Here is an 18,431-nt window from a genome sequence, read left to right as displayed (position 1 = left end):
GCGCATGCCAGCACGTGTATTTACATGCAAATTTCAAGTTTGAATCCAGGAATACCCTTGCCCCGCCCCTTTAAAAAAAATCTTTTCATTTATGCGCCTGCATAAAAATCCACCAGCACGCGCAAGCCTGACTTGTGTGCATATCTCCCAGTTTTGGCACATGCTGGGCTTTTAAAATTCACCTTTATTTATTTATTTAACGCTTTTTTTATACCGATGTTAGTGGGTACATCACATCGGTTTACAGAGAACGGGGAACAGAAGATGACCTTTATGGTCTGATATAACAGCCAAGGTGTCACACAAAGGTCAAAGTCCTGGATTTTAAAAATTACATCTTTGCTAAAATGGGGAAGTACATTAAGGAGGTGGTGGCAGGATGGGAGAAGATAGGAGAAGTAGAATATCACTTTGTTAAATTAAAATGAGCTATAGAAAAAGCAACAAATATATGAATGTCAAAAAAAATAAATAAAAGTAAGAGGAAAAAGAGACCACGATAGTTTTCAAAAGAGATGCCTGGAAAAGAGAAAACAATTAGCATTCAAAACATACAAGAGATTTTACAAAGAGGAGCACAAGGAAGAATATCTGGAAAGCTGAAAGAGGCAGGGAAGGAAGTCAGGATGGCAAAGGCACAAGTGAAAATAAAGACTTTTTACCAGACAGTTCAGTAAAGGAAAGAAGGCCAGGACTGGAACTGTAAGATTGTAAAGAGAAAGGGAGAAATGTGTGTGGGTGTGTTTGGGGGGGGGGGGGGAGGGGAACAAGGAAAAAGAAGATGTTTGCTAAATACTAGTGTTCGATATTTATTAAAGACAGGATTGGAGAAAGACTGCCGATTATTGGCAAGGGGTACGTACTGAAATGAGGTAAGAAGTCATTCTGTTTATAGATGAGTGTGTTTGTGTGGAATAAGAAAAACTCGGGGCTAGGCAAATACATCCTAAGATATTATGGGAGCTCCGGAGAGGTTCTGGCAGGCCCTCTAAAGACCTCTTCAATAGAACTTTGGACACGGGAGAGAGCAATCTGGAGCCCCTCTTTATAAAAGCGATGAGGTTGGAAATGACAGCTGTTAGTCTGATTTTGGTGGTAGGAAAATTCATGGATATATATTGGAAGAATGGGATCATGCAGCACCGTGAATCTGGTGAGTTGCAGGATCTAAGGGTTTTGTTTTACCAGAGTGAGATGATGTCAAAGGGATTTGCTACGTTTCCTCGATTTGGTGACCAGGGAATCACACTGGGATTTCAACAAAACCTTTGTTACTGCCCTCCATAGGAGGTACATAAATAGTTTATGAGCCTAGGAATGGAACCAAAGTTGGTGGACTGGACTGGAAACTAGTTGAGGGATAAGACGATGAAGTGCAGTGGTAAATGCAGTTCACACTAAAGAAATAAAAGTGATGAGTGGAGGGTCTCAGGAATTGGCCCTGGGGCCAGTTCTATTCAATATTTTTGTGAGTGATATAGCGGAGTTTTTCTTATTTAAAAAACACCAAAATCTACAACATTCTGGACTTGCCTGAGGAAACAGACAGTATGAGATGTGATCTAAGAAAGCTTGTAGAGTGGTCAGCTACTTGGCAGCTTCATTTAATGCATTTTCAGGGCAACTCTCAAACCTGTGTGCAGAAGTGTGCAGACTTTAAAAATCAACTTTCAAAGGGAAAACCCTTTCCTTTGAAAATTGGGTTGAGAAAATATACCTGCACAGACCTGTACCTGCTACTTGTGCACATATTTATTTTTTCCAGAGAAATTATGCATGTGAACTTGTGCGAGTCCATACGTAAGCACTAACCCCTCCCCAACTCTGCCTCCGGGAATTCCTCTTTTTCTGCACTAGCACCATGCATGTCATTTTACACGAGTGAAGGGGGAGACAATTTTGAAAGAGAGATTTCCACATGTTAAACATGAAAATTGCCCTCTTTAGCTGCAGAAATCCAAGGGAGCAGTATAGGTTGACATATGGGCTACTGAAGTCTGAAGAACAGGCCAAAAGAACTTGGATTGATTCTACCCAGTGATTTCAAGGTTGCAGAGCAGTGCAACAAGGCAGTGGCTAGAGTTGAAGAGGTGCTTAGGGTACAAGAGGAGCGTAATAACTAGTAGGAAAATGGAAGTGATTATACCATTGTGCAGGTCATTGGTGAGACCCTGGTTCAGTTCTGGAGACTGTATCTCCAGAAGGATAGACACAAGAGTGGAGTGGCGGCAAAGAAGGGCCACCAAAACAGCGCACCAGAAGCCCTGTAAGATGAGACTTGGGGATCTAAATATTATATCCTAAAAGAAGAGGTGAGACAGGGAAGATATAATAGACATTGAGACATGAAATACTTAAAAGGTATAAAAATAGTGCACACACGAATCAAACCTTTTCCAATGGAAAAGAAGTTATAGAACAAAGAGAGATGATAAAAGCCTCTACGGGATAGATTAAGGAGAAGTCAGGAATGTTTTTCTTTTTTTATGGAAAGACTAGATGGACCAATTGGACTTTTTTCTGCCATTATCTACTATGTTACTATGCAGATGGAAGTGCTACTCTCCTGACTTACAAGCAACCAGTGCTAGCGACATCCTGATGTACAGAATGAGCAACTGAGGGAGGATTTTTTTTTTTAAGAGTAGGAGGCAAGGGAATGCCCCCTCCCGTCTCACTGTAACTATGAATAAAGGCCTCTTGCATCACAGCCACAGTTTGGGCCCGTTCCGATAAAGCTAGAAGCTCAAAGGGAGAGAAGAAGCTGCTGGAATAAATTAAAAAAAAAAAAAAAAGGAGGCAAGAGGCATTACCTTTTGTTTCTCTCTTTACAGCAAAACTCTAAAAACATGTAAGACAAAAAACATTTGGAAAAAAAGTAAAAGACCTAGAAAAAAATCCTACAGAAGAACCAAGAAACAGAAAAGATGTTTTAATACTCAATCAGGATACCTTTCTCTTTAAATATATCTGTTTATATATTCTGCCTCTCCCCCCAGGCACAGTGCTGAAGTGATATTTTTCTTGAAAACAGTGCAGCCATAAGCACCAAACCCAAATCAGGAAATTATCTGTGAGGTGTGGATGGCATCCTGGATTGTTTTTCCTAACTATTTCCCCTTCAAACCAAACTGTGATCTCATCCTATCATGTGAGAGTTTGTTGGGACTGGCGCTGGCACTGAACTTTTACTACTTTCTTTGTTTTTTTTTTTTTTACGGCCTGGCAGTTTCCTTTATCTCTTCTGGGTTTCCAGCTTGATTGGAACTTGCCCTATAGTGTGCTAATTTGCCGTGATCCTTCATTAGCAAACATTCAGGGATTTTCCCCTTTTACAATGCTCTCCCTACACAATTAGCCCAAGCGTTGCAGTGACAATCCTCAGTCAGCAGCCACACACCCCCTGCTCCCTCTGGAACCCAACTAAGCTTGTGCAGTGTCTGGTCAATAGTAGTCCCTTATGGTGCAATGGATTGGACTCTCCCCACCTCCCCCTTCAAGGGTTATTGATACTACCTCTCCAGAATCCCCAGCCTGCCCTGATCTTGCGTGATGAGATCTGGGAAAGTCTCCAGATTGATCAGTTTACGGATGGACAACTCCCGCAGGAGTGGAAACCAGATCTGTCTCGGCCAGTGAAGGGCTATGAGGATCATAGTTCCTCTGTCGTCCTTGCGAAGCTTCACGAGAGTCTTCTCCACTAAGGAAATCGGAGGATACGCGTACAGAAGACTCTTACTCCAGTGATGGGCCAGGGCGTCTGAGGCTGGTTTGCCATCTGATCTGGACAGGGAGCAGAACCCAGGTACCTTCCTGTTGCAGGGGGATGTGAACAGATCTACATCTAGGCTCCCCCAAACGCGAAATATCTAATTCACTATCCTCTGTTCCAGGAACCAGCCTGTCTGCCACCACGTTCTCTGTCCCGGCCAGGTACAAGGCCCTGAGCACCATTCCGTGAGACAGGGCCCACGACCAGATCTGGACCGCTTCCTGACACAGGAGGTATGATCCCATGTCTCCTTGCTTGTTGATATACCACATGGCTACTTGGTTGTCAGTCTGGATCAGAACAACTTTGTTGGGTAGCCGATCTCTGAAAGCCCATAGCGTGTACCTGATCGCTCAGAGCTCCAGAAGTTGATTTGACAAGAATGTTCCTGAGCAGACTACAGACTCTGGGTGCTGAGCCCATCCACATGATCTCCCCACCCCAGGTGGATGCATCCGTAGTTAGTACAATTTGAGTATGGATACTCCATAAGGAAATGCCCCGTTCCAGATTGGAAAGTACCAGCCACCAGGACAATGAGTCCCTGAGAGATGGGGTGACTTGGATACAATACTGGAGATTCTGAGTGGCTTGCCACCACTGAAACCTCAGGGTCCACTGGGCTCTGCGCATGGGTAAACATGCCAAGGGAGTGACATGGTCGGTCAGAGCCATGTGGCCCAACAGCCTCAACATGTGTCAGGCTGATACCTGCTGCCTCTACTGAACTCATGCCGCAATGGTTGCCAAGGAGACGGCCTTCTGGCACAGCAAAAAGCATTCGCCTGAGCTATGTCTAGCAGGGCTCCGATGAAGACTAACTGAGGTAATGGACTCTAACACCCGAATGGTCAAGCACATGGATCTGGAGGCCCCTGCCTGAGACGTACTCTTGACCAGTCAATCGCCCAGATATGGAAAAACATGCAATCCAGTCTGCAGAGGTGTGCCACCTGCAAGGCCAGTGGGATGGATGCAAGCCCAAATGGCAACACCGGGTAGTGGAAGTGCTGTTTGCCCACTACAAATTGCAGATAATTCCTGTGACCGGGGAAGATCTCAATATGGGTATATGCATCTTTTTAGGTCGAGGGAGCATAGTTAGTCCCCATTTTTTTTTTTTTTTTACAAGAGTGGGATCAAGATGCCCAGAGAAACCATCTTGAACTTTTCTTTTTTTTAGAAACTTGTTCAAGGCCCTCAGGTCTAGGATGAGACAGAGTCTTCCTGTTCTCTTTGGAATTAGGAAGTACCTGGAGAGGAATCCCCATCCTCTTTGCCCTAGTGGTACAGGCTCAACTGCTCTGGCAGTTAAGAGGGAGGACAGCTCCGCTTGTAGTACCTCCTGATGTGCTACCGGCCCCCACGGAGAGCAATTTGGCAGGACACCCAATAGATTTAATTGGTACTCCTATACAAAACGCAATGGTCTGAGGTTATACTAGGCCAGTGGCTCGCAAAGAACTGTAGCTTGCCCCTGACCGGAGGATCCATTGTCCCGGCTACGGGAAACCGGCTTACGCTCACTACAGCCCAGTCAAAACCCCATCCCCAGAGTTGAACAAGGAGTTAGTTAGGGCTTGAAAGCTCACTGCTGCCTGGGAAGGCCACAGGAGCTCTGATGGTGTTGATGGGATTGAGGAGGCAAAGGATAGTACTTCCTTTGGCAAAAGAAAGTCTTCCCAGGCCCCAGCCACGAGGGCCTCCTGCAGAGGAGGACAAGTCCAGAGCACTGGCAGAGAGTTGCTGGAGAGATTCTTGATGTTCCCGGAGTTGGGACCATCATGAAACCTTTGGAAGAGATTCTCTCCAGTACACGGCATGTCAGCGAGTCGTTCCTTTACCTCTGATCGGAGGTCTGAGGCCCACAGCCATGTCATTTTGTGAGTGCTAATTCCTGCTGCAGAGACCCTCGAAGCTATATCGAAAACATCGTAGGTTACACGGACTTCATGTTTCCCGCACTCCAGACTCTTATGCACCAGCGACATGAGGATGTCTTGCTGCTATTGAGGCAGCTGCTCAGCCACTTCCTGCACTTACTTCCAGATGCCCCACAAGTATTGGCTCATGTATCATGGAGTGATACGAGCAATAAGCATGGCGCCTTGGAACAACATCCTCCCAAGAGCGTCCATCGCTCTGTGGTCCTTCCCTGGAGGAGCAGAGGAATGGGTCCAAGAGCGCTTGGCCCTATTGAAGGTGGATTCAACGACCACCACCGACTGGTGAGGCAGCTGACATTTATCAAATCCGGCAGCCTTCTGAATGAGGTAAACTCAGTCTGCCTTCTTAACGAGAGCCACTGTGAGGGGGTATTCTCAAATCTTCAGCAGCAACTTCTTAAAGATCTCATGTACTGGGACCGCCACAATCGCCTTAGGAGGCTCCACAAACTGGAGGATCTAAAGCATTTTGTGCCTAGCATCCTCCTCTGTCAAAAGCTGGAATGGGATGGCCTCCACCATCACCCTCACAAGTCCTGTGAAGATTAAGTCCTCAGGCGGAGACTTCCTTTGCTCATCCAGATATGGGTCTGACAAATGACCATTTGAATCCTTGGATGAAGACTCTGTCTGATCAACCCTCCAGGGGACATAGGGATCCTCATACTCACTGTATACCACAGGGGATGGGGCCCTAGGTGCTCGGCCTACATCCAGAGATGCAGGCACCAATGGAAATGAACGGGGCACTACAGGCCTCGGCATCTCCACGGGCCTTGGTGAAGCTTGCTCCTTGGAGGAACCGTGTTGACCACTCTATCGGTAGGAGGAGGCCTCGATGCCAGGTGCCATCCTGGGAACAGATGCCAGCTGGGTCAGTAATGCAATGATAAGCACACTGAGCTTCTCCAGAGGCAGTACAAGGATGGGCAGTACCGGCTCTGGTGTCATAGGAACGAAGTCCCGTAGCACCTGCTCCACCGCCAGCTGGACTCGACGCTCCAGCTCCTCCTCGAGCATTGCCAATGCCAAAACTAACTGGGAGGAAGGAGGGTTGGCCAGATCTTCCTCGTACCGGCGAGAGGAATAGCAACTAGCACCAGGACCAGTGGAGACTGTCATGGACCCTGGGCATTGATGGAGGGTGGGTGCTCCTCGCCACAGGGTTGCTTTGGGGGCATCATAGCAAAATTGGTGCATCCCCGTGCCTGTCACCTTGCATCGATGATGGGGACCATTCCGATTCTTTTAGGCTTTCCTTGATGCTTGGCCTGGTCATTCCCTGGTGCTGACGTCAAGGACAACAAACTAAGCATCCTCGGTCCGGAGGAGATCGACAACGGACAGTCTCCGACGCTCCTATCCACAGGTGACCTCGATGGAATTGCCGATGTTGATGGTGAGGTATCCATCGGTGTGGCTTTGAGGTCCTTTGATGCTGATGATGATGGCTTGGACTTCTTCAACCCAAAGAGCTGATTCATCTTGTCGAGTTGAATGCCAATGTCCCTTCGGGGTCATCTGGGCGCAAAAGCAGCAACCCCGGATGTCATGCGATGACCCTAGGCAGAGAATGCAAACTTCATGAGGATCAGAGATGAACATGGTCCTTGGGGACTGGGGGGCGAAAGCCAGACATAGCCATGATGGGATAAAACAAAACGGTAGAAGGACAGAATGATGGTGGCAGCCATCGATGGCCGGCGGGCACAGAGGCACTGCCACCTTGGGGAGAACAGACCGCAAAACTTACCAAAACGCCGAAAACCCTGACTGGGGACACTACGGGGAGGCACTGAGAGGGACCCAGCGACAGACTGAAGAAAAGGATCGTGAAAAACTGCGAAAACCCCCCAACGTTTTCCAGAAAGTAAAAAGCCAAGTTTTTAGAGTTCAATCAAACTGTGAGGATCACAGCTCTGCAGAAAAAAAAGAGACTGAAGAGGGATCCTGCATGTTCACGTGGTATAGGAAATGCCTGGCATGCTCATTATGGCTAGTGAAAGTTTCTAGACATAAGTTTTCCGTATTGGGCTCCATTTGATGAGGTCACCCATGTGTGAGGACTACCATCCTGCTTGTCCTCGGAGAATCCTTATTTTTCTTTATAAAACCCTGATTTATACGTGGAGGCAGATATATTTTAAAATATACATGCATACTTGAAATCAGCAGTTTGCCCGTACATCCGCCAATTCACTCAGCCCCCCCCCCCCCCCCAGTACTTCGTCCTGAACTTCCCTCCAGTTCATTCAGTCCTCCCAACCAAAAGTATCAGAAAACAGACAAGTTCCATTTTGTTTGCCCAAATCAATTAGCAGGAATAAAATTGCACAAATAAGTTGGCTAAGGTATTGGCATAAATCTCTTATTAAATAACTTCTGCATGTCCCTCTCGACCCTGCTCCAGAACATTTTAAGACCACTTTTATTTGTACTGCGAACCCGAAAATGTGTGTAATTTTGATGGTTATAAAATAGTATATATATACAGGCCACTTATGCATGTGTTAATTTTCCACGTGTAACCCCCTTTGAAAATTGACTCATAAAATAGAGAAGTATGTGCATACAGTGTGCGTGCATGCAATTTTACACTTGTATCAGTCACACACTTTTCTAAAGGGCCATTTCCATGGGAAAAGCACTACCCCCGAAGTCTTTTCGAAAATTACCCTTTCATTTAATTTAAACAAGTTTTAGTCTGCTGGATTGTTGAGAACACTCGCAATGGATTACAAAAAAATAAAGCAAACATGACATTAGGCATACGTAATCTATAACTGTAATAACTAGATTCAATACACAGAATAGATCCCTAATACTCTCTCAATTTATTTACCGCCAATTCCTTTCAAAATAAAATATTTTCAGATCACAAATCTTTGAGGTTAGCAAAAGTGGCACCATGGTCACTCTTTATAACAAAATGGGCTAAAGAATCCAGATCTCAGTTTGTTATAACTAAGGCCCTTTATTTTCAGATTTCTACTAAAAAGATCCTGGGATTTAAAATATATTACTCCTTTTTTTAATGATTTCCCTCCTATTTTTCTAACAGGCAACACTTAGAATGTTGTTTCGGACCCACCGTATTTCTAACTAGCCTAGATTCCACCCCCACGTCACAGTACAAACCCCAGCCCTGGTTTGCCATTACAGCCCCATGGCACCTCCTGCCAGCCAGGAGAAGAGGCAGAGCGGCACTTCATACGTCTGACCCCCAAAATAAACCCGGCTTTTTACCAAGAAAAATGATGAGATGTGGGGTTTTTGCAATAAAATTGCCTCCCATCGTGTTGAAGAAACATTGATAATTCCCGGGAACAATAAAAATATAAACCAAAAATGAAAAAAGCCATGGTCATAACCAAAGTTTGCATAGTGACCAAGTCTTCCGCAGGGAAAAGGGGAAACTTTGGCAAGGACAAGACTCCCAGCACGCACTACAGGGGCGTGAAACAGATACCATGCAGCTGAACTTCAGCAACATGGAAGGAAGAGCTCCAAGCTGCGCAGTGAATCGCCAGCTGTGGGGTGGGAGACATTAGAAGAAGGGAGGAAGACTAAAGAGAAGGTGGAGAGTAAATCCAGTAAATGACTGCATGGAAGAGGAAAGTATGAAATCTCCCTGCTTTGCCTTTCACCTCTTTTCACGCGGATAACTCTTCTTGGTGTGCCCAACTCTGACTGTCTGACGTTTCAAAAAGTGCATTTCTTACAAACAGGGAGCGCCACAGGAAACAACCCAGATGACTCTCCTTTAAATAATACTTCACAGAACCATAAAGGAAAAGACATTTACCATGTTTTAGCTGCAGATACTTTAAAGCTAATTCACTTGCTAAATTAATAGCCCATGGTGCCATATAATTTTAAACCTGTCAAATGCATTCTAAGCAAATCAACTACACTTGCTACAAATTTAGATCAATGATAGATACAGTGAAAAACATTCTGATAAGGTGAAAAGGGCAAAATCTTGAACAGTAATATGTAACATGTAAGATTTACATTTGAAGTCCTGGCATGTAACCACCCTAAATTATTTCGTGCTTGAATGCATGTTAATGTAGGCTTTGACAACATACTCTTTAGGGCCAATATGCAGTAGGATACTGAGCGAATTTCAGAAGCAAACATTTTTTCTATTTGTGTCGCAACCAATCACCTCTTTCAAAAAAAGATCCCCCCCCTTCCATTTTTTTATAACATATTTTGCTTTTCTATGGTTTTTTTTTATTATTATTTACTGCCAAACCATTCACTTTACTACATACAGTCAGCTTTTGAAAGAATGACATGCTAAGAGAAATCTGTACTAAAAGGTGTTTACATTAACAATTGTGTTAAACGCGCATTAACATGGGCATTCCCTAACACCCATGTACTCAGTGCCGATGCAAGGGTCTGCAGCCACCCCAGACGGTCATGACATCACATCATCACTTGATTTCTCTCTCTCACCAAGATGAGCTCTGCACCCCACTACGTGCCCATCACTGTTCCTCAGCCACGTCTCTTTACTCCATTCAAAAATGCCACCCTTACCTTCGACTCTGCTGCGCTGACCCCTTCCAGCACTCTAGGTGACTGTCTACTCCACCTAATGATCCCGCTGGCCCTGCATGTACTATAGCTCTTAACGCCCTATAAATTAGTACGTGGGCTGGCATTACTGCTTGGCTTGTGGGTCAAAAAACTTACTTGTGCCTGAAAGTAGAGGCAAAGGAGCAATACTGGCAATTATACTTGTCTTCACGGGTAAACATTGCCAATGCCAAATGGCTCCTTTCATGAGAGCGCAGGCCCTGCATGGACATTAAAACGCGATCACACTGGGTGCAGTGGTAGCCTCCAGGCTGCAATTCATCTTCCAGGGTCACCTCTGCTGTGTTGTCCTCTGTGGCACCATCTGCTCCACCATCAAAGGTTTTAGCATCCTCATCGCCGAGGTTTGCTGTTATTAAATCGGAGGAATCTGTAATTTCCTGTAAAAAAAAAAAAAAGGTAGAATGCTCATCAGTTCTGTCAGCCGCTTCCTGCTCATTCCACTTCCTTGTTAGACACACAGAATAAACAAATCTTTCCTTAGCATGTGTCCCATAATACACATGTAGAATATTGTTGAGAAAAATCCAGCATCATTTCTCCGAATGCATCAAGAGACCATATGTTGAAAATCACCAATAGAGTCACATCATAAGGCACTTATGGCAGAGCAGATTTAGCAATGTTTGGTAATATCACTGTGCTCTAGAGTCTTTGAAAAGAAACTGTTGGAAAGATTTAAAAATTATCATGGTTAATTTATAAATATTTCAATACCACCTTACAGGTAAAAAAAAATTTGATCAAGGTGGTGAACAACAGCATGCAATATATGAAACATATAAACAATAAGATTAACAAATTATAAAATACAAAACCCCATAAAATCATAGCACTAAATTTGACCAAACATTTCATTATGGGCCCATTAGCAAACAACCCACAACCATCAATAACCTCGTATAATTCACCAAGTCACTTAACACTGATGAAAACAACTATGTTTTTAACTTTCCTTAAAAACAGGAAGGCTAAGTTCTAGCCAAATTTTAACAGGAAGATTATATTCCACATCCGAGGAGCCATTCCTATATTGTACAAGGCAAACTGTCTGTACAGTAGGAATACACAGTAACCACAATAGAAAAAATCTTTATTCCTAAATTGTACAAGGCAAACTGTCTGTACTGTAGGAATACACAGTAACCACAATAGAAAAAATCTTTATTCCTAAATTGTACAAGGCAAATTGTCTGTACTGTAAGACTATGTATTTATTTAAAAATGTATATCCTGCATCATTCAAACACTCTAAGCAGGTAACCCAGCCTAATTAAACATCAAATTTATTGTTGGTTTATACCACTTAACCCATAACACACAAAAGGCCAACACAAGTATCAAACTTACTCCTAGTCGAAATGGGAAACAACTGCATAGGAAAAGTACATTTTGAACTACCTGTCACAATTCTTGCTTCAATATTCTATATTAACTGTAATTTATGCATGGGTGTAGCTGGTAAACTCATATACAGAGCATTACAATAATCAATTTGTGCAAAGACCAGAGCGTAAACTACAGTTTTTAAAGCCCTCAGATCAATGAACAGATGCAGCTGCTTCACCAAAATAAGTATTTTGAGCCAAGAGAGACTTGTGATTCCAGATCTGATAATGAATCGATTTTGCATCAGATATAGGTGTAATTGTCAACCCACAAAAATTATCCAGAGATCAAAGATATAAAATTTCCATCTTGCTAGGATTTAACGCCAATTTACTATCAACTAGCCACCCCACTACTTAAGCCACACATTCATTCACTTGTACAACTGAATGTAGATAAATCCATAAGACTGGATCAATCTACCCAGAAGATGTAAACAGATATTAATAAGGAACCGCAACAAAGACGCCCCCCACGCCAAATCTCTCTAGCACCAGCTTTCGCACCCCCAAAACACACAGGGCCTGATTTTCAAAAACATTTTCATGCTTAATGGAGAAATTACTTACCTGATAATTTCATTTTCCTTAGTGTAGACAGATGGACTCAGGACCAATGGGTATAGTGTGCTCCTGATTGCAGTTGGAGATGGAGTCAGATTTCAATCTGACGATAGCACTACATATACCCGTGCAGGAAGCTCTGCTCTTCAGTATTCTCCTCGAAAAACAAGTGGATATATGTGTGTTTGAATAACTTGATTAATTTGGTTAACTCGATCAACTTGAGTAACTTGAACTGGTTGACGTGATTTCTAGCTGGAGATCACCAGTGCATTCAGCCGAGAAACTCCGACACCTTGCAATTATGGGTGTCTTAACTAGGGGTAAAGTCTGACTTACCAGTGCTTGTCTTGCTCTCGGGGATTGTCATCTGAGGTTTCTGGATTTTGGGGCAGCCATGGGCGGGATACTGAGTCCATCTGTCTACACTAAGGAAAACGAAATTATCAGGCAAGTAATTTCTCCATTTCCTAGTGTGTAGCAGATGGACTTAGGACCAATGGGATGTACAAAAGCTACTCCTGAACTGGGTGAGAGGCTGCCCATGGCCCGCTTAGTACTGCCCTTGCGAATGCTGTGACCTCCCTGGCCTGAACATCCAGGTGGTAGAACCTCGAGAAGGTGTGAATGGAGGACCATGTCGCCGCCCGCCAGATCTCGGCGGATGACAGCATCTTGGTTTCTGCCCATGACACTGCCTGGGCCCTTGTGGAATGGGCCTTGACTTGTAGAGGTGGAGGCTGGCCTGCCTCTACGTAGGTCGCCTTGATTACTTCTTTGATCCAGCAGGCTATAGTTGTCCGCGAGGCTGCTTCCCCTTGTTTCTTCCAGCTGTGAAGGATGAACAGGTGGTCCGTCTTTTGTACGGATTCCGATCTTTCCAGGTATCGGACTAGGAGTCTGCCGATGTTAAGATGGTATAGAAGGCATGAGTCTTCTGAGTCCTTATGCTCGTCTGGAGATGGCAGCAAGATGGTTTAGTTTAGATGGAAAGGAGAAACCACCTTTGGAAAGAAGGTGGGGACAGTGCACAGCTGTATGGATCCCGGTGTGAGTCTGAGGAACGGTTCCCCACAGGACAGCGCTTGAAGTTCGGAGATGCGACGGGCTGAACACATTGCCACTGGGAATGCAGTCTTCAAGGTCAGGAGCCGTAGGGACATACCGCATGTAGGTCTGAAAGAAGCTCCCGCTAGGAAGTCAAGTACTAGATTGAGATTCCATAGGGGTACTGGCCACTTTAGTAGTGGTCGGATTTGCTTGACCCTTCTCAGTAAGCGGAAGACGTCTGGATGGGAAAATAGACTGATGCCGTCCACTTTGGTTCTGAAACAGGCCAGCGCGGCCAGTTGAACCTTGATGGAGTTGAGACACAAACCCTTCCTCAAGCTGTCCTGCAGAAATTCCAGGATCATGGGAATTTTGACTGTCTGCGGAAGGATGTCACAGAGTTCACACCAGGCTTCGAATATTCTCCATGTTTGTATGTAAGTTAAAGATGTGGAAAACTCACGTGCTCAGAGCAAGGTGTCAATCACTGACCTCGAGTATCCGCTCTTCTTCAGGCGACTTCTCTCAATGGCCAGATCGTAAGAGAGACTCGAGTTGGGTCTTTGTGGAGGATCGGTCCTTGCTGGAGCAGATCCCTGTGTGGAGGTGGACACAGGAGGCTCCCCTCCAGAAGTCTTTGCATGTCTGTGTACCACGGCCTTCTTGGCCAGTGCGGGGCCACTAGAAGTACTAGCCCCCTGTGGTGTTCTATCTTGCGGATGATCCTGCCCAGTAGTGGCCATGGGGGAAAGGCGTACAGCCAGTCTTCCTGTGGCCAGGTCTGGACGTGGGCGTCGATCCCCTGGGATTGTGGTTCTTGTCTGTGGCTGAATAACTTGGGAACTTGGGCGTTGGACTGGGTTGCCAGAAGATCCATGGCTGGTGTTCCCCAGCGGTTTACTATCAACTGGAAGGCTGTGGTCGACAGCATCCATTCCCCTGGGTCTAGACTCTCTCTGCTGAGGTAATCCGCAGAGACGTTGTCTTTTCCAGCGATGTGGGTGGCTGAGATCCCTTGTAGGTTTGCTTCCACTAACGCCATTGAGGGGTCTATTTCCAGGGACACCTGTTGGCTTCTGGTTCCTCCCTGGCGGTTGATGTAGGCAACTGTTGTGGCGTTGTCTGACATGACTCTGACAGATTCGCCCCGGAGTCTGTGACTGAATCGTAGACAGGCTAGTTTGACTGCCCGTGCTTCTAGTCGGTTAATGTTCCATCCCGACTCTTCCTTGTCCCATTGCCCCTAGGCCGTCAGATCCTGGTAGTGGGCTCCCCACCCTCGAAGGCTTGCATCCATGGTGAGCAAGACCCAGGTCGATGGGGATAGCCTTACTCCCTTGCTCAGATGGTCTTCTTGTAGCCACCATTGAAGCTGGGTCCGCGCCTCTGCTGGTAGCTGGAGGCGAACGGCGTAGTCCTGGGACATCGGGTTCCATTGTGACAGTAGGGGACATTGTAGTGGTCGCATGTGGGCTCTTGCCCATGGGACAACATCCAAAGTTGATGTCATGAGGCCGAGGACTTGGAGGTAATCCCACACCTTGGGGTGAGAACATCTCAGCAGTTTTCGCAACTGGTCCATCAGTTTACTTCTCCTTGTAGGGGGAAGAACGACCTTGTCTTGTTTGGTGTCGAACCGGACTCCAAGGAATTCTAGTGATTAGGAGGGCTGCAGGCAGCTCTTGGTTGTGTTGACGACCCACCCGAGATTCTGCAGTAGATTCTTGACTCAGGTGGTCACCTGATGACTTTCCTATGGAGATTTTTGCCCTGATCAGCCAATCGTCCAGATACTGATGTACGAGGATTCCTTCTTTCCTCCGTGTCGCCGCCACTACCACCCTGATTTTGGTGAACGTCTGAGGGACTGTAGCTAGCCCAAAGAGTAGCACCCGGAACTGGTAGTGATGGTCCAGGATCGTGCAGCGTAGGAAGCGCTGATAATTGTGATGGACCGGGATGTGGAGATAGGCTTCTGACAGATCCAGAGAGGTCAGAAATTCTCCTGGCTGTACCGTCCTTATGACCGAACATAGGGTTTCCATGCGAAAGAGTGGTACCCTCAGGTAGCGATTGACGGACTTGAGGTCCAGGATGGGTAAGAACGTGCCCTCTTTCTTGGAGACTATAAAATAGATGGAATAGTGTCCAGTATTTTGTTGGTGTGTGGGCACCAGTGTTATTGCCTTTAGGGCGAGTAATTTTGCCAATGTGGTTCCCACCACTGTCCTCTTGGAGAGGGAGTGGCACGGTGATTTCACAAATTTGTCTGGAGGGATGCTGTGGGAGTCCAAATAGTATCCCTCTCGAATGATGGTTTGGACCCAGTTGTCCGACGTTATCTCGACACATCTTTGGGTAGAATAGGGCAAGCCTGCCCCCTAGGGCTTCTTCCTGTGGATGGGTCTGTTTATTTTCATTGTGGGGTGCGGCTGGGGCCTGGGCCTGGGCCTGAGCCGGCTCCCCTCTTGTTGTGTTTGTTCCGAAAGGACTGGCCCCTGTCTGTGGGGCGAGGTGCTTGTTATGTATTTTTGTGCGGTCTAAAACGCTGTGGTCCTCTGCCCTTAGATGTTCGGGGAGAGAGGCACTGGCTTCTTTTGTTCTTGTCTTCCGGTAACCGAGGTACTGGGGATTCACCCCATTTGTTTGCTTCCGAACTGGAGGGCTCCTTTAAATGGCATTCTCGTGAGTTTCATCTTGGAAGTCGCGTCGGCTGACCAGCTTCGGCGCCAGAGTTGCCTTCTGGCTGCCACAATGGATGAGACTCCCCTGGCTGAGGTGTACACCAGGTCGGATGTCGCATCCGTGAGGACGGATATTGCTGGTTTCAGTATTGATGGGTGTGGTGACATTCCTAGCAAGTGACAAACAGGCGTGTGTCACCACGACCAGCAGGCAGCAATCTGCAGTGACATAGCTGAAACATCGAATGACTGTTTAAGGATGGATTCAAGATGACTGTCTTGGGCATCCTTGAGTGCTGCTCCTCCTTTGACTGGAATGGTAGAGCGCTTTGCGACAGCGCAGACCATGGCGTCCATTTTGGGGAACCCCAGGAGTTCTTTGGCTGAGGGTTCCAGGGGGTATAGGGCTTCTAGGGCCCGCCCTCCTTTGAAGCTGGCCTCCGGAGCATTCCATTCCAGGTCAATCAGTTGTTGTACGGCCTGAAGCATTGGGAAATGGCGTGAGGCCTGTTGGAGCCCAACCAAAACAGGGTTCGTCTTTGGCTCCGCTGCGGTGCTTGTGCCTGGGATGGCCAACGTCTTCGCGCTCTGAGACACGAGGTCTGAGAGCTTGTCTTTAGAGAAGAAACGCATCATGGTTTGGTATGGTTCCGTTCCCGGAAGGATTTCCCCTTCCTCCAGGGAATCTGGCTCTTCCTCCGAGGAGTCCATGTCCCCTAAGGGGAGGCTTTTGTCTGGAGGAGGCACATCTCGGGGAGGCCGAGAGGGGCCTGGAATTTGGTCCTCTGGTGGAGCATGTGGCTGTAGAATTCCACCCAGGAAAAGGATCCTGGGTCTATATTGAACCCAGCAGCGTTCCCCAAAGTGCCCGACTGAGGAGGGGCCGAGCCGGGGATAGAGAGGTCCGGGCACTATCGTTGGTGGAGCCAGGTTCCTCTACTGGCAGAGGAGGGCCTTGTTCCGGTTCCCCCAGAGCCGCCTCGCACTATAGGCACATGGCAGTAGCCACTTCGTGTTGTGCAGCTCTCAGGTGGCAGGCTGGGTAGAGGGCTTGTCCCTTGGCTTTCATGGCCGGCGGTGCCATGATTTGTGCGCATGGAGTCATTCCAAACTTGTCTGTGCATGTATATGCGTGCGCCGGGAGGCTTAGTTGTGCACTCCGGGTGCGCCGACGCTGTGCGTGCGGGATTCAAAAGATGTGCGCGCGGGCCTATTTGTGCGCCTGGCAACGTTGAGCGTGGCGCTATGTGCCCGGCACCGTTGTGCACATCGATGTGCGCATGGCACAGATATGTGCGCCCGGCTCAGTTGTGCGGACAATATGGCAAGCAAGGGGGCGAAATGTGGCAGGCGACCACGCGGGCAAGATGGCAGCCCCCCTGGAGGGTCTCCACGTGGGAGGACCCTCGTGCTGGATCGTGGTCTAGCCCAAACGGGGCTGCTCAACCCGATTGAACAGACGATCTGTGCGGCTATCCGAGCCTCGAAGACAGGAGATTTTAAGAAAAGTTTTCTACCTTACCTTGCCTCGACGCTTCCCGGTCTTGTGCCAGGCGGTCTCCGGCTGCGGGGGGAGAGGAAGATTACCTTCATTGCCACGCTTGGTATTGCACCCGCTGCCTTTCAGCCACTCCCATTCCTGGGGGCTAAGTCCACGCCGGGAGCCGGCTACCGGACCAAGGCTTACCTCTGAGGGATCTCGGAAATCACCTCAGGAATTCTCGACTTGGGGAGGGACCCTTAGGTATCACTGCAGGAGAGCGGGACTCTTCTGTAGAGGTAAGATTATTTCTTCTGTATTTTGGAATTCTCTTCTTTGGTTTGGATTTTCTAACGCTGTGCAAGCGTGTGTATAGTCCTGAACTGCTGAGACAGAGAAATACTGAAGAGCAGAGCTTCCTGCACGGGTATATGTAGTGCTGACATCAGATTGAAATCTGACTCTGTCTCCAACTGCTATCAGGAGCACACTATACCCACTGGTCCTGAGTCCAACTTCTACACGCTAGGAAAAACTGGGTGTGTACATGCACTTTAGACGGGTAAGTGGGCTTTTGAAAATTGCTCAATATTAAGCCATTGAATTGACAATAGGTTTTACCCAAGTTAAATGCTATTAATGCGGGTAAATGGCTTTGAAAATTGCTATTGTATGTTACATTTACATACGTATCTTTTTTGAAAATTCACCTGTTTGATTGTAGCCTTCCAGTAAGAAAAGACGATACCTGATTAATCACTCCTCCCTCCAATCCAAGCAACATGTTAAAAGAAGAGAGTGATCCACCAAACAAATATACTTCACAAATCTAACAGAACCAGCAAAACTGATTCCCTTTGATCCAAAAGGGCCAATGTATCATCCAACCATGAAACTAATACTATTTCAGTAATACGGTCAGTGTGAAAACCTACG

General features: G+C 46.7%; 1 protein-coding gene across 3 annotated transcripts in view; it reads right to left on the bottom strand.

The window, feature by feature from the left end:
• Positions 1 to 18,431, bottom strand: part of ZNF462 (zinc finger protein 462) — a 309,667-nt gene that overhangs the window by 139,872 nt on the left and 151,364 nt on the right. For all 3 annotated transcript variants that reach the window (XM_029604896.1, XM_029604891.1, XM_029604894.1), the window contains one exon: positions 10,426 to 10,709. In XM_029604896.1, coding sequence (XP_029460756.1) covers positions 10,426 to 10,709 — 284 coding nt within the window. The remainder of the gene's footprint in view (positions 1 to 10,425; positions 10,710 to 18,431) is intronic.

The sequence above is a fragment of the Rhinatrema bivittatum genome, chromosome 1, assembly GCF_901001135.1.
Source record: "Rhinatrema bivittatum chromosome 1, aRhiBiv1.1, whole genome shotgun sequence".
In the NCBI taxonomy this organism is placed as follows: domain Eukaryota; kingdom Metazoa; phylum Chordata; class Amphibia; order Gymnophiona; family Rhinatrematidae; genus Rhinatrema; species Rhinatrema bivittatum.
This window is presented reverse-complemented; position numbering and strand designations above follow the sequence as displayed.